This window comes from Vombatus ursinus, unplaced genomic scaffold, assembly GCF_900497805.2.
Source record: "Vombatus ursinus unplaced genomic scaffold, bare-nosed wombat genome assembly UNPS02014802.1, whole genome shotgun sequence".
Classification (NCBI taxonomy): domain Eukaryota; kingdom Metazoa; phylum Chordata; class Mammalia; order Diprotodontia; family Vombatidae; genus Vombatus; species Vombatus ursinus.
In genome coordinates this window covers 29,011,291-29,027,341 of record NW_020954580.1, presented here as the reverse complement: position 1 = coordinate 29,027,341, position 16,051 = coordinate 29,011,291, and the positions used below count along the sequence as shown (strand labels likewise).

The window sequence follows — 16,051 nt, the reverse complement described above, 5'->3', positions numbered from 1 at the left end:
GGTTTCTTTGAGAGCTCTTTCCACTTCTAATAATCTCAAGGATTATTTTCCAGATCTATCACTGTCAATCAGGAAGCATTTGTTAAACACTTACTTTGTACTAGGCACTGTACTAAGTGCTGAGTGTGCAAAGACAAGAGTGAAGCAGTCCCTGCCCTCAAGAAACTTATATTCTACTAGGGGAGAGATCATATACACATACAATTGTATACCGAATATAAATAGAATGAATACAAGGTAGTTTGGGTTGGGGATGTACTAGCAGCACAGGGGACCAGGAAAGGCTTCATACAGAAATATCACTTAAACTGAGCCTTGCAAGAAACCAGGGATTCTGATGGTCATTGGGGAGGGAAAAGAGCATTCTAGGTATGGAGGACAGTCAGTGCAAAGATACAGAGATGGGAGATGGAGGGGCATTTGTGACCAGAGTAGCTGTACTGTGGGGAATAAAGTATAAGAAGACTGGAAAGGTCAGAAGGGCCCAAGTGGTGAAGAGAATTTAATATCAAATAGAAGTGTCTGTTTGATCCTAGAGGCATTAGGAAGCTGCTGGAGTTTAGTGAGTAGGGGATTGGCATGATCAGACTTTCACTTTCTGAAAATCACTTTTTGTGAAAGGTAACTTGGATTGGGGAGAGACTTGAGGTGGAGAGGAAAATTTGGAGTCTGTTTCAGTAGAGTGATGAAGCGATGATGAAGACCTGAACTATAATGGCGGCTCTGTGAGTGGAGAGGAGGGAACATACATAAAGGTTATTGTGGAGATAGAAATGAATTGGATATGTGGGATGAGAGTGAAAACACTAGGATGATATCAGGTTATGAAACCATCCCCACCCCATTTTAGCCTTGATACCTTAAGCAGGTGAGAAAACATCTATCTCCAGTAGTCAATCAATCCTGGGCCTGTTACCTCTTGAGTGAAGGAAGGGTGATGTATTGATTTAGCTCAGCTCAGAGATCAAGAGTGGTCATGGTAATTATTGAGTGTTCTTTTAGTTTATATTATTGCAATCATTGTGCATATTGCTTTCACGCTCTGCTTACTTCACACTTTATCAGTTCACTTAAGTTTTCCTGAATTCTTCATATTTGTTCCTTTTTTTTTCTTTTTATTTGTGAGGCACTTGGGGCTAAGTGACTTGCCCACAGTCACACAGCTCTTAAGTTTTATGTGTCTGAGGGCGGATTTGAACTCAGGTCCTGACTTCAGGGCCATTGCTCTATCTACTGTGCCAGCTAGCTGCCCCTTCATATTTGTTTCTTACAGTGCAGTAATAGTATATGTGCCATTCATGTGCTACAATTTGTTTAGACATTTCACAACCAAAAGACCTTTACTTTTTCCAGTTCTTTACTACTTCAGTTTCTTGTTGAGATTTTTGGGTTGGAGAGATGTGAAGAAAACTCCTGCACCATCTTACTAATCTTGTGATCATCACTTTTATAATGGAAGATATCAGATGCTTAGTCTTTATCATGTTTAAAACTGTTTTTTTCTTCCTTTATATCTCATTCTTATTTACCTAATGTTTAACTATTTCTGTAGAAGGTGATTCTATAACTTTGGTAATGCATTTCTATCCTTCTTTAGTGAGGAGGGTTTCTACAATACCATGAGCATGCTGCTGTCTGCTTAAGTAAAAATTATTTTGAACTTGGAGTCAATAGACATGGATTTGAGTTCTGTCTCTGCCGCTTATGAGGCATGAGTCTTTGGGTAGGGCACTACCTTTTCTGAACCTCAGTCTTCTTATCTATAAAATGAGGATAATAAACTTGTGCTGTTTGTTTGCCTTTTACAGTCATTTGAAGATCAAATCATATATGTCAAAGTACTTACCTGAAAAATACTTTCTAAATGAAAAATGTAGTGTTTTCTCAGTTATACCTTCAAAGGATCATCATAAATACAATTAGAAGGGATCCCAGAATTCAACAAGTCCAGCTCCCTTATTTTACAGGTAATGCAAACTGAGGCATAGATAGGTTAAGTGACTTAGCCAGGGTCACACAGCTACTATGGGATTTGAACCCATTTCCTTCTGATTTCCAGTTCTAACCTGCCTACTACACAACAACTTAATCCCATTTTTCTTCTTGTTCTTCCTTCTCTGGAAGCAATAGCAATACCACTTATATAACATATTTCTCTATATATACAATTAAAATTATAATTAAGTCCCCTTTTAGCTTTCTTGGTATCATTATATTATAAAGAATTTCCTTAGAACTTGTTAATAGAAAATGGTTTCCTGTTTCTAAAGTTTCTTGATGTTGTTATGGTAACCCCATTTAGACGCACAATTTGGTCTCATAGGATCATAGATTTAGTCTTGGAAGAGGCATTGGCAAGATTTGAACTCTACAATTTAAGACCTCATCTTTAAGAATTACTTACTATTCTGAAAAAATTTTTATTTTTGCCTAACTTATGATGAGCCTCTCAGAATTTACCTTGCCCTGTCCTTATTGAAGTATGACAGACTCATACTCACCTTTCCAGCTTGGTGTAGGACCTCATCAGGCTTACGGTCCATTGGTTTGGTTTCAGAGAACCCATAGACACCTCCAAACCTTAGGTTTATCCAATTAAGATTTTAGTGGAAGTGAGTAAAAATTAGTTTGCTGTGTTAGGACTCTGAAATCTTATTCTGTTGTGCTTATAAAAGCCTAGTCCTTTGCCATCTTGTAATTGAGAAAATTGTTTTTCTGATTTTATATTTGTTTTCATTTGCATTTAGAACCATTTTACATTTAGAACAGTAACTACAAAACAGTATTTTGAACTTTTTTTTTTTCATCCATATACATGTGGCAGAAAGGCTAGTTACAAGAACCACATAGGTTCTTTTAAATAGCAAAAATGGGGAGGAGAAAAAGGGAAGGGAACATACTTTATTAGATGCCTCCTATGTGCTGGGCACTGTGCTAAGTTGTGCTATTATTATCCCCATTTTATAGTTGAGGAAACTATGACACAGATTGGTTAAGTGACTTACCCAGAGTGACCTGGTGATTAAGGCCTGATGCTTCAAGGCCTTCCTGACTCCGGGCCCAGCATTCCATCTACTGTGGCACCTCTTGTCTGAAAAGCTAGTTATTTTTGTGACTGTCATCCTATGGTCATTCATCTAGGGACCTTGTGCTTCAGAATGGTGACTGAAAGGATTAACTACTTGAGAATTTTGTTTCACTTGGTTTCTTTTAAGTCTTCCTTTAACAAATTTGATGATGATTATCATCTAATAATAATTTTAGGTGTAAAAATAATTCCAGCTCTTCATATATCTTCATATAACCTGGGTGGGGTTACATATATCCTCTAGGACAGTGGTGTCAAATTCCAGTGGGAAGAAGGGCCCCTAAACCTTACATAAGGATTTCTGAGCTTCATATTGCTTTAGACGACTATGCTTTAACGTTATCTGTGTCCTATTGTATTTTTATTTATTTTGTTAAATATCTCCCGATTACATTTTAATCTGGTTTGGGTAATACTGGGGAGTATTACAGGAACTTGATACCTTCCATTTTTTCATTTTTCTGCTCATATGTGGAATTTGGAAGCATTAGTTAGAATTTGTTGGAGACAAGGTTAACAGTTACTCAGTACTTGATAATGAGTAATCGCCTTTTAATAATCCAAAAGTTTTAAAGAGTGCCCGAAGAGTTCCAGCAGCAACAAAGAGCTATTGGCCCCTCAGTGATGTCCTGTTCTGTTCTTGAGAATCCAGTATGGAGTCATAGAAAGATCGTATTAGCTGATTAGTCTTCTTGCTGTTAACGAGTGTTTCTCATGGTCTCATTTTATCTATCTTCACATTTCCCTTGAAAAACTTCAGTGATGTCAGGAAACATAGCCCTAAATTACCTTCCAATTTTCCTAAGTATGTTCAATTATCCTATACTGTATATGTCATGGGTTCAATATAATTAAAGGTTAAAAGTGTATCTCATATATACTTTTTTAAAACATAAATTTGTTATCTTGTATTCTTTTGGGCTCCAGTCACTGTTTAAGCAGTGTGACGTTAAAATACTATTTAGTGGTGCAATAAGTTTTCGTGCTATTTAAAATTATGTGTTCTGCAGTATAAACATATTTTCAACCCATATTAGTGATTACCCACCTATCTTTACAATGGCTTCTTTTTTCTTTGAGAAACTGCGTGCAAAAGTATAATAACTGAGGAATATAAGGAGACTCATCATTCATCTCTTCTCTCTTGTTATCTCTAAAATATGTTTTATAACCTCAAAGTGATTTTTTTTAGGGTAAGTTGCATTAATTATGTTATAGCAAACTAGTTTTTTCTATAAACAGACAAACGTTTTACAGTTTGGAGCCACGTCTGGTCATATTTCTTTGAGTGGCCATTCCTGGGTAAGTTGTGTGCATAAGGAGGTGGTATTTCCCCTTTTAGTTTCCTCTTGGTAAAAATAACAACAACAACAACAAGACTCTTTCATTATTATTAGGGTTTATGGCTGTCGTACAAATAATGAAAAGCCATACATATGACAAAACATTGATATTCTTTGAAAATGAAAAGTTTCACAGCTTTCCGAGATAATCTAGGAGAAGAAGTATTTTTCAAAATGTGAAAAGAATTGTTCTACACGTTAGGCTCATCTTTTTGTGACCTTTAGTCTTATAACAAAGATTAATATCATTTTCTTTCCTATTAACCTCAGATATTAAACATAGTTGTAACATAGATGAAAAACAGAAATTGTTGGTATTGAGTAGATGAAACACCCCACCTCAAGTCTCTCTTCATTCCAGTCCATTCCCCGCACACCTGACAAAATTATATCCACAAAACACTAACCAATAAATGCTCTTTGAGTGGTTTATTATTCAGTAAGGGAGGCACGTGATCTGAGCTGTGCTTTAGGGTATCACTTTGGCAGCTATATATGGGCAGCTAGGTGGCACAGTGGATCAAGAAGACCTGAATTCAGATCTGGCCTCAGACACTTCCTAGCTGTGATCCTGGGCAAGTCACTTAACTTCTGTTTGCCTTGATTTCCTCATCTATAAAATGGGGACAGTTAATAGCACTTATCTCCCAGGGTGGTTGTGAGAATCAAGTGAGATAATAATTATAAAGCAACTAGCACAGTGCCTGACATGTAGTAAATGCATATAAATATTAGCTATATTCATTCATTCAATAAACATTTATTAAGTCTCTACTATATGTTTTCCATCTCTTAAGTTTGAGGAGATTACTGGACATTCATTTAGAAGTCAGGAGAGAGAGAATAGGGCTGGATATATAGTGCTGGGAATCATCTACATAAAAATGATAATGGAATCATGTAAAACTAATGAGACCTCCTAGAGAGAAGAGAAGGCCCTGAACAGACCTGTTAGGCATACCTGCAGTGAAGATGATCCAGTGATGCAGACTTAGAAGGAGCATCCCGTTAGAGAGCAAAGGGTGAGTTGTTGATAGGGGAATAACTTGTTCCTCAGACTGTGACTTAACAACATGGCTTCACCCTGCCTGACTTAATACTGGCAACCAGGAACTTGTTTTTAACTCCCTGACATTCATGCATTTTTACTCATGGTAGTGAGTTGTCCCGACCATAATATTGTAGTTGGGGTAAGGTGACCTCAGTTACTACAGGATGTTGTCATCTTTCCCTTCAGCTAAACAGTGGGACTAGCAAATATACCAGTAAAATATACATGCATACATATATGTGTGTATGTGTGTGTGTGTGTGTGTGTGTGTGTGTGTATATATATATATATATATATATATGAATGAGATTCTCTCATGGAATATAATGGAAAAAGATGGGAATGACAATATGAAATCTCAAACTATATTACAAATCAGTAATCATCCAAGTTATGTGGTACTGGTTAAAAATGAAAAAGTCAATTGTGGAGCACATTAAGTAAATGATATGTGGAAGCAAATGAAGAGGAGCATAGTGTTTGCTAAACCCAAAGACCATACCAGAAAACGTGGAAAGCAGTTTGGCAGAAGCTGGGTTCAGATCAACATCTTACACCAGGGAAGAAGAACAACAAGAGCAATAATGATAGCTCGCATTTACATAGTGATTGAAGATTTGTGAAGCACTTTAAACATGTTATTTCACTGGATCAGGTACCGCAGCACGCTCCAAATGTATTCAGAATGTAGATCTGAAAAGTCATATCATGCCCAAATTAGAAGAACGAAGAAGGAGATACCTTTCACAGCTATAGATAGGAGAAGAGTTCATAACCCAACACGGGATTGAGCATTTCACAAAAAATAAAATGAACAGTTTTAATTACCTAAAATTGAGAAGCTTCTGCACAAACAAAATCAGTGCAAGAAAAATTAGAAGAGGAAATGGAACTGAGAAACTAATAACTGACTAGGAAAAAAATCTTTGCATAAAGATTCTCTGATAGAGTTCTGATTTCTAAAATACGTAAGAAATGTAAAAAAGTCTGTTTCCTAATAAATGGTCAAAGGACATGAATAGGCAGTTCTCAAGAGGTGCCAACAACAGCCAGGTGAAAAAAATTGCTCCAAATTACTTATAATTAAAGAAATGCAAATCAAAATAACATTGAAGTTCCATCTTACACCTATCAGAATGGCAAAGATGATGTCTGTTGGAGTGGCTGTTCAGTGCAGGCGCAGTCTAGCCATTCTGGAAAGCCATTTGGAACTTCATCCAAAAAGTCATTAAACTGTGTATAAACTTTAATGCAACGATACCATTACTAAGCATCTATCCCAAAGATATCAAAGAAAGATCAAAAAGACCCAAAGATGCCAAGATATGCATGGCAACTCTTTATAGTGACAAAACTAGAAATTAGGGAGCTGCCCATCATTTAGGGATTAGAGGAATAAATTACGGTATATTAATGGAATGGAATACTGTCTTGCTATAGGAAATAATGAAAGGAATAGGCTCAGAGAAACCTCGCAATACTTATCTGAGTTCATCCAGAGTGGAGTGAGCAGAATTAGGAGAATAATTTATAAAACTATAGCATTGTAAAGAAAAACTGTTCTAAGATTAGTCCTGGTAGTCTTGAGACCACAATGGAGACTGTAGCTTATAGGATCTATTAATGGAAAAATACTGGCAATAATATTTTTAAGGTTAGTGCAGCTATGTACCTCAACATATTATCTTTATTATAAGAATTCCTTCCTTTCCATCCCAATTTATTGCCCCCCTTGGAGCATCAATCCTAATCTCTGACCAACTGCTCATCTCCATCTTCCTGTCCTCTAACCCTTACCTATCTATCCTGTTTCTCATTAGTAGATTTCTCTCAACAGCTGTCATTATTGGTTCACCACAAAACTGTATCTTTTTTTTGCCAATTACATCTTATCCCTCCATTCCCACCCTTCTTACTGTTCTTAATGTTTGACCACATTTCCCCAGCCTGACTTTACCACATTTTGCTAGTCCTTCCTTTTTCATTTCAGTTGATGTTTGATAAATTTGATACAGTGGAAAGAGTGCTGACTCTGGATTTAGAGACTGAGTTCAAACCTCCCCTCCGCCACTTATTGCCTGTGTGTCCTTGGGCAAGTCATTCAGTCTCCTTGAGTTTTAGTTTCCTCATCTATAGAATGAGGGCATTGTATTAAGTGGCCGCTGAGGTCCCTTCCCACTCTACTAGAGATGGGTGATCCTATGACCCAGAGATCCTAAGTTTCATGGTAAAAAGGTGATCACGTATCAGTTAAATGATTTGCTCAGGGTTATCTAGACCAAAGACAAAATTTTTATCTTTGTTCCTTAGCATTCTAAAGACTTTTCAGATAACAGAAGAAATAAAACATGTAGTTACACCAATAAGGACCAAATACATCAAATACTTGAAACACTTGATACTTCTGTTGCAAATAAGAAGAAATTCTCCAACATTAATTTCTGTTGAATTATTTCTTTGCTCATATTAGTCTTTTCCCCCTGGAGTATCAGTAGACTTAGTCAAATGTTTATAAAATCTTGTGAATAATATATTTATAGAGCAAAACAAAATTTTATCATTACATGTAGTTTCTACTATTTGACTAATTCATTGGGATTTTTTTCCCTTAATTTTTATGTTTTTTTTTTCTTTCGGAATTTACAGTTAGGTTGTCATGATAATATAACTTTGCTTGTATGCTTGCTGATAAAATGTCTAAGAGACTTTCTTATCAGCAGATTTTAGAACAAAAAAGAAATAGCCCATCCAAACTCATGGCAAATTTACATATAGGGAATTTGATGATGTAAATGTTACAGTTGTAATGCATGAAGAAGAGTATTCCTCATCTGATTCCAGTGATGATAAGTCCATCATTGAAGTTCCTTTTATAGCTGATAACCTAAAAGGTAATAAATAATGTAGTACTTGTCAAACCCAAATCCACGGCAAAAGAGATGAAGAGCCAAGATGTCTGAAAGGTAAAGATGGTTCAGCTGCTTCTCATGCCGTGTGAGGACTCTCGCAACAGCTTTACATCATTACACTTCCATCTGGTCTTACTGAAGAGTCTATAACCTATGTCATCAAGACAAGTCCCCTTTCTTTTCTGTTTTTTTAGTGAGCTTTAAAGTGCTTAAAAACATTCAGAAATGCACAAATGCTTATGGACAGTGAGTAACAGGCAATGTTAAATAGTCTTTTACATTAGATGAATTAGAAAAATTCATTGTTTTTTGTCATGGCATTATTGGTGGAAGAAATCTACCTATAAAAATGTATGTGAAATAACTCCTGAAGGAGTGTCCTTTATTCAGTAAAACTAAACCAAATAATTGATTCCTAGGTATAATGAGATATCTTTGCTTTGACCTGAAAGATGAAAGGGAGCCAAATCTATTTCAGGACAAGTTTTGTCTAGCATACTCATCGTGGGATTCTTTTATTGAAAATTGTCAGAATGCATTTATTCCTGATGTATTTATATAACAGTTGATGAACAATTGCTGCCTTGCAAGACACACTGTAAATTTATTCAATCAACGTCAGACAAATCAGATGAATTTGGCCTGAAATTTTGGTTGGCCGCAGACACCAAAAACAAGTATTTGTTCAATGCATTCCTTTACTTGGAAAAAGACAATACTAGCAGCAATGATACCAGTATAACTACTGATGTAATGTTGAAGGATGCGAAACTGCTGTTTTAAAAAGGTGTAGCAGTGGCAATTATCTTACATCCCTTAATGTACATTTTCTTGAGCTGTGTAAAGCAAAGGTGCAGCATAGTTGGGACATTCGTCAGAACCATGGAGAACTGAACACACATAGGCCACTGCACAAAACTGGTTTTGAAATCTACAGAGAAGCCCAAAGTGACCCTGCCTTCATGCCAGTGAAAGACATCCAAGTCTGTAACTATCATAAGTACTCTCCATCCATATTTTCACAGCCATAAGAGAACAACCCAAAGCAAAAACCAGATACTCCCCGATTTTATAAGAAAATGTCAAGGTGTTGCTTAGTAAAAGCAGCAAGCTGTCCAAGACAGCCATACTGGAGATCATCCAAGTGGCAGATGAAAAGTTACAGCCACCATGAAGACATGAATCGAATGCTCCTTTCACCACAGTGTACCCACTTGTGACCTTATGAAGTACCATTACTTTGCCAAAACAAAACAAAACAAAAATCTGTTTCTGGCAAATGCACAATGAAAAAAGTATGCAAAAAACAATTTCTAAATAAATGGTTACAAGGGAATATATGTGATACTAAATATTTTCTTTCTCTTATCTGTGCAGATCCGTTTTAAATGCAAATAATTAAAAGCAGATGTTATTTTACTTTGAAATAAAAATTATCCTACTCTCTCTCTGTTTTCTTTGACGTGTGGATAAAAAAGAATGTGGTATGTCAATTGATACAGCTTGGTTCTTTGAGGTATTCTTAAATTCTGGTCCTTTTAGTGTTAGTTTTCACCTTGACACAGTTGCTTTAAAATGAGCATTGTTTTATGCCTATTTCACAATCTGAAGTTGAATTCTAGAAAAATGCATTATTTCTCCTCTAGCTATGTGATGGGATTGAGGTCATGCCACCTCATGCATGGAACTAATTATTTCCTGCTCTCTCTTTCCTATACAGAGCCTTTCATCCTACTATAAAGGAGGATTTGAGCAGAAAATGAGTAGGCGAGAAGCTAGTCTTATTTTAGGCATAAGGTAGGTGTGTTGCATAAGTATTATTTTTCTTCTGTGACCAAGTTTGCCCTTTGAAACAGAAGGAGAAAATGCCAGATACAAGGATGAGATAAAATTATTCTTGTACTTCAAAATTGGAGGGAAAGGAGATGTTTTGAATGTTTATATTTTTAAATATCAAATCCAGGCATCTACTTCAGCCGAAAATATAAACAGTCATAGGATCTGGCTTCATGCCTTAAGGACAAAAATCTGCAGCTGTTGAAATAATGAACCTTCAGAAATAAGTAAAATTTCACTTATTATGGGACTTTGAATGCTTACTGGGTTCACTGTTAGAATCTGAGATGTGATATACCACAATTTGCATTGTGGCGTCTGTTGCCTCCTTTAATGTCTAGCATATTTTCATTGCATCTATTTCATCTTAGTTCTCATTTGTTATTTGTGGAAGACAGAAAACAAGGAATTCTGTAGTAATTTTACATCATGAGAGTACTTTTGACCAGGAGAATAACACAATTCACACATATGCCAAAGAAAAATCATTTTTTCCAGCTTTGTTGAGAATGGATTGGAGAGGAGTGAGGCTGGAAGCATGAAGACCAATTACTAAGCTTTTCCAGTAGTCTGGGCAAAAAGAAAAAGCCTGGAGTAGTGTCCCTGGGATTGGAGAGAATAGGTGGTATCAACAGGACTTGACTCCTGACGGGATTGAGGGAGAGGAGAGTTGGTGAGGGCCCCGCTAACTGCAGCAGTGGGAAACTCACACAGGTGCTGTGGTTTTTTTTAAAGGGGGTTCAGTGGACAATTTTATGAAGTCTTAAGTTGGCCCTGGTTGTCTTTGGAGTTAAAATTTTAGCTATACTTTGATCTTTCTCCCGGATTAAATCCTGTTCTTTTTGACATCCTTCCTTGACTGTTTGCTCTTTTTAGCCCAGGGTTTCTTTACCTTTTTTGTGTCAAGGATTCCTTTGGTGGTTTTTTGAAGCCTGTGGACCTCTTCTCAGAATCATGTTCTTAAATGCATAAGATAAAGCAGTATAGGATCATGAAGGAAATCAATTTTGTCGAATATACGTAACAAAGTATTTAAAAAACAATCTCACGGATCTAGGTTAAGGATCGCCGGTCTAGCAAAAAAAAAAAACAAAAACAAACCAGCAAGTATATATTGTCCATCTGATTGTTATCTGCACTTGCAGTGCTTCTTATGCATCTTACTTGTTATGTTTTTGGTTGTTTTGTTTTTATTGTCATTCTTTTGGTATCATTCTTTCCCCATACTCTCCTCTTTTCTCTTTTCCCTTGAAAGTAAAATTTTCATCTAGCTCCTACTTTTTAGGGCTTTTTTTGCCAAAGTAAATTTGCTCTGTGCCTTAGACATCCTTTCCTATAGTAGTTTGACTTTTTTATTTTAGAAGTAAAGACATGGAGGGGCAGGGCTTGAGCAACAACAGTCCAATGATCTTTTCTCAATTTTCATTCTACTTGACCTTTCTGTAGCATTTAAACACTGTTGATTATTCTCTCCGTCTTGGTATTCTCTTCTCTCTAGGCTTTTGGGACATCACTGCCTCCTGGTTCTCTCACGTATTTGACTACTCTTTCTCTATCTCCTTTGCTCGATTTTCATCCAGCTCATGCCCTCTAACCGTAGGTGTCCTTCAGGGTTGTATCGTGGGCCCCCTTCTCTTCTCCCTCTGTGCTACTTCACTTGGTGATCTTATCAGCTCCCATTGATTTTATTACCATCTCTATGCTGGTATTCTCAAATCTCCCAGTTCTCTCTGAATCTCTCTGCTAACCTCCAATCTCATATCTCCAACTGACTTTCAGACATCTCAAATTGGATATCCAGGAGACATCCTAAGCTCAGTATATCTAAAACTGAACTCATTATCTTTACCCCTAAACCCTCCCCTCCCCCCTCACCTTTCCTATTACAGCATTGTCCCCTTCTCTCAGACTCATAACCTAGAAGTCAACTTGGACTCCTTACTATCTCTTACCCCCCCATATCCCAGTTGTTGCTAAGGCCTGTTGATTTAACACATCTCTCAAATATGCCTTCTTCTCTCTTCTGACTAACATTGCTACCTCTCTGGTGCACACTTATCTCCTCATACCTGGACTATTGCACTGACCTGCTGGTGTGTTTGCCTCAAGTCTCTCTCCACTCCAATCCATCCTCCATTCAGCAACTTAAATGATTTTCCTAAAATGCAGGGTCCGATCAGGCCACCCTCTACCCAGTAAACTCCAGTGACTCCCTGTCACCTCCAGGGTCAAATACAGAATCCTCTGTTTGGCTTTCAAAGCCTTTTGTAACCTAGCCCCCTCTTAACTTTTCAGTCTCCTTATCCCTTATCCCACCACTGCTGTTACTCTAGTTACACTGGCCTTCTGGCTGTTTCATAAAGAAGACACTCTATTTCTTGATTTCATATACATATAAAATTGTATATGTGCAGTCATGCAAGACACATTTTCATTTTAGCCATTTTGCAAAACAGAACACAGACCAAAAACCAAAACAAAACAAGAAAAATAAAGTATGTTTGAAAAGCATGCTTTGATCTGCATTCAGATTCTATCAATCAGTTCTTTCTCTGAAGGTGTATAGCATTTCTCATCATAAGTCTTTTAGAACTGTCTTGGATCATTGCATTGCTTGCTTTCTCCCAAGTGGGGGAAGGAGAGAATTTGGAGCTCAAAATTTTAAAAAATGAATGTTAAAGTTTTTTTTACATGTAATTGAGAAAAATAAAACTCAGTTGGTACTTCTGGAAAAATGTGTTCATCCTTTTCGCCAACATTGAGTCTAGATCCTTAATAATTGTTCAAATTGATATAGCACCACTATATATTTTACAAAGCAATTTACATAGATTATTTCCTTTGATTAGCATAAGAACCCTGGATGAGTTCGGATACTGTTATTACCTTTTTAGAGAAGAGGTTATATGTGTCTTTGCTCAGGGTAACACAGTTAGGGGGCTGTGCTAGGATTTGAATTCAGGGCTTCTGACAAAACCTGGTGTTCCCTTCATCAAACCACGGTAAGGATTTTGGACTGCTTTAGTAAATATATTAAGCATATAATACATGCACTAAATTATTTATTAAGTTCTTACTATATATACAACACTGTTGGCATCATGGGGAGAAAAATAGTGCTGATTCAATAGGATATCTCTTTCTTCTGGGAGGAAAAATTAAGAAGAAAATACCATCTCTTTAAGACAGCATCTAGTATTTTTAAGGAATAGCACAGCAAAAAAATGTCCAGATCTGTAGGATAAGAACCAAAATCAGTGATCCTTTTTGCTTACTAGTAGTTCCATGAACTTGATGATATATTAATTACTAACTTCTGAAACAGGGGTTGGGAGCCTGCAGCCTCGAGGCCACAGGTGGCCCTCTAGGAGTCAAGGACCTCACTTGAGGACCTAGAGGGCCACCTGTGGCCTCAAGGCTGTAGGCTTTAGAATCCAATTTAAGTTTCTAATTTAGTAATACTTCACTTATCTGGAGATAAGTGAATATACTAACTAAAGTTTGTGTACTTTACTCAGAAAGGTCAGGCCCCACTTAAAACCTGTTTACTCTTACTTTAAACACAGTTCTAAAAAGCTTGATTGACTATCTGCTTTTCTAGCCCATAGTAGATTAGAAGCAGCAAAACAGAGAGATACATTGATAGCAGCAAATCAGGGACAGGCAGGAGCAAGGAATGGAACCACACACCTATAAATAGTGAGGACTAAAGCTCAGGAAGCGATGCAAGACCATTTAGTGTTGGGGCAAGTAACCAACCACACTGACCTCAGTAATCTGTGAGGGTACGGCTGCATTCTGAGACAGTAATAACTGATGTTCTTAGTGCGTACCCTAAGTCATCATGAAAAGGATAAGTCAAGTTTAGTATATTATACCCTTTACAAAAGCAGCAAAGTAGGGAAGACATATTAGCAAGACTATCCAAAATCCAAAATATTTTTGACACTTGAGAGAGAGACTTCTCATTGCAATTGTATGGAACACTTCATTCCCCAGTAATGCCAGATAAGTGAATTTTCTTGATGATTTTTAAATCTCGCTTCTATTTCCCCTAGAATGTAAAGACAAACAGCCAGACTTTTCTGATAGCATTTCTCATAAATATTTTGTAGAGTCAGGTTATTTGCTAAATGTCATTGAGAATCCTCTGTTAAAAGATTATTTGACTTATAATAAGAGGACTAGCTCACTACTTAGTACACCTGTAGTACTGTGACTCCTATGCCTTGTTTATGGTATTTTGTAAAAGCTTCTTGAGGATGGAGAAGTGCAGGGAAACAAACAACGTAAAAACTGGGTCAAAGATTTACTCTGGTAGTTGAAGTGAAAAATTGTCATTTCATGTTTGTCCACAAGATGGTGAAATTCTCACTGGTTTTTAATTTTCAGAACCCCATATAAGCTGTTAATTTACAATCTGCATTTGACACTATTTATTGTAAGCGCTTTAATTTATTTTTATAGCCCATCTGCTGGCAAGGCCAAGATTAGAACAGCTCACAGGAGAATCATGATTTTGAATCACCCAGATAAAGGTACATGGAATTTCTATTTTCAATAATATCATATGGATCAGAATATGCTAAGAACTCCCTTCAGTTCATTTAAGTTCATTGTGAATAACTTACTATAAAATTCACTAAATGATATACAGTTAGGATGGCAGTTTATGCTCCACATGTATTATGATTTCTGTCATAAATAAATAAGACTATATTGGAGTTTGGTGACCCACAGAAGTGGCAGATTTATATTATCTGCTTTGGAGGATTTAGTTACTGGTTCTTTTATATATAAGAACCTGAACCTGTTTAGGGCTGCTGGCATTTTGGGTGAGGAAGAGAAAGCATGAATTATAGACTATTTGATTGTATAAACTGATTTGAACATCATGATGAGTTTCTGAGGGATCTGTTCTAAGTCATGGAGTATAATATATCATGGATTATTCTGAATTTCTTAATTCTATTCTGTAAGACTCTAAAGCTGAGCCATTTGTTTTTAACTGGCCAGGTTTTTAATGTAAATTTATCTTACAGAAAAGCTATTATTATAACTTTAACTACATTACAGCTGGTTGAGAGAAAAAGCCCATATGTTCATTACTGTTTCTGCTTTAAAATAACAGATGGTAAAGAGTTGCCCTATATTTCAGAAGTCAAAGGGGGAGGGGAAAGAGAGTTGGGGTTTTTAAAAATCCTTATTGACAGATTTAGTTTTGTAATGGGGTAGATGGATGACTTGGGTTTCTACCAATCCTCACTCCCACCAAATAAGATATTCTTCCTTTAGCCCTTTTACTTTCTTAGTTATTTTCTATAAAAATAATTTTTACCAAACACCATACCATTGGTTTTGTGTTTTTGTTTTTTAGTGTGGATAATAAAAATTTAAATTGTGAAAAAAATTGTTTTAATGTTTTCAGATAGCTCCGTTAGTCACTGAAATTTCTGCTCCACTGTCTTAATTCTCATTCAGTATTTGAGTATCTTATTTTGAAAGAACTTTATATAGGTACTTCCATTAAGCCTCCTGTCTCCAGAAAACTACCATTTCCAGGTCAAATAGATGGACCTTCACTGATTGATTTGTAATAGGGGTCATGAATTCAGGCAGTTGGGCCCTCCATATGATGGACAGGTTGTTGATTATGCCTGTTGGTAAGGAAACAGAGTTTTTAAATACAGCACTTAAAGAATTTTTTTCATACCCAAAGAGAAGGGGAAAAAGTTAGCATATCTTAAGGTCCAACCTTGCTTAAATAAATGCTTGATTTTCTTTCTTTCTTTCTTTCTTTCTTTCTTTCTTTCTTTCTTTCTTT

General features: G+C 36.4%; 1 protein-coding gene across 1 annotated transcript in view; it reads left to right on the top strand.

The window, feature by feature from the left end:
• The window catches only part of DNAJC15 (DnaJ heat shock protein family (Hsp40) member C15), a 56,368-nt gene that overhangs the window by 25,428 nt on the left and 14,889 nt on the right, over positions 1 to 16,051 (top strand). Inside the window, exons 4-5 of the mRNA XM_027873766.1 lie at positions 10,112 to 10,188; positions 14,695 to 14,765. Coding sequence (XP_027729567.1) covers positions 10,112 to 10,188; positions 14,695 to 14,765 — 148 coding nt within the window. The remainder of the gene's footprint in view (positions 1 to 10,111; positions 10,189 to 14,694; positions 14,766 to 16,051) is intronic.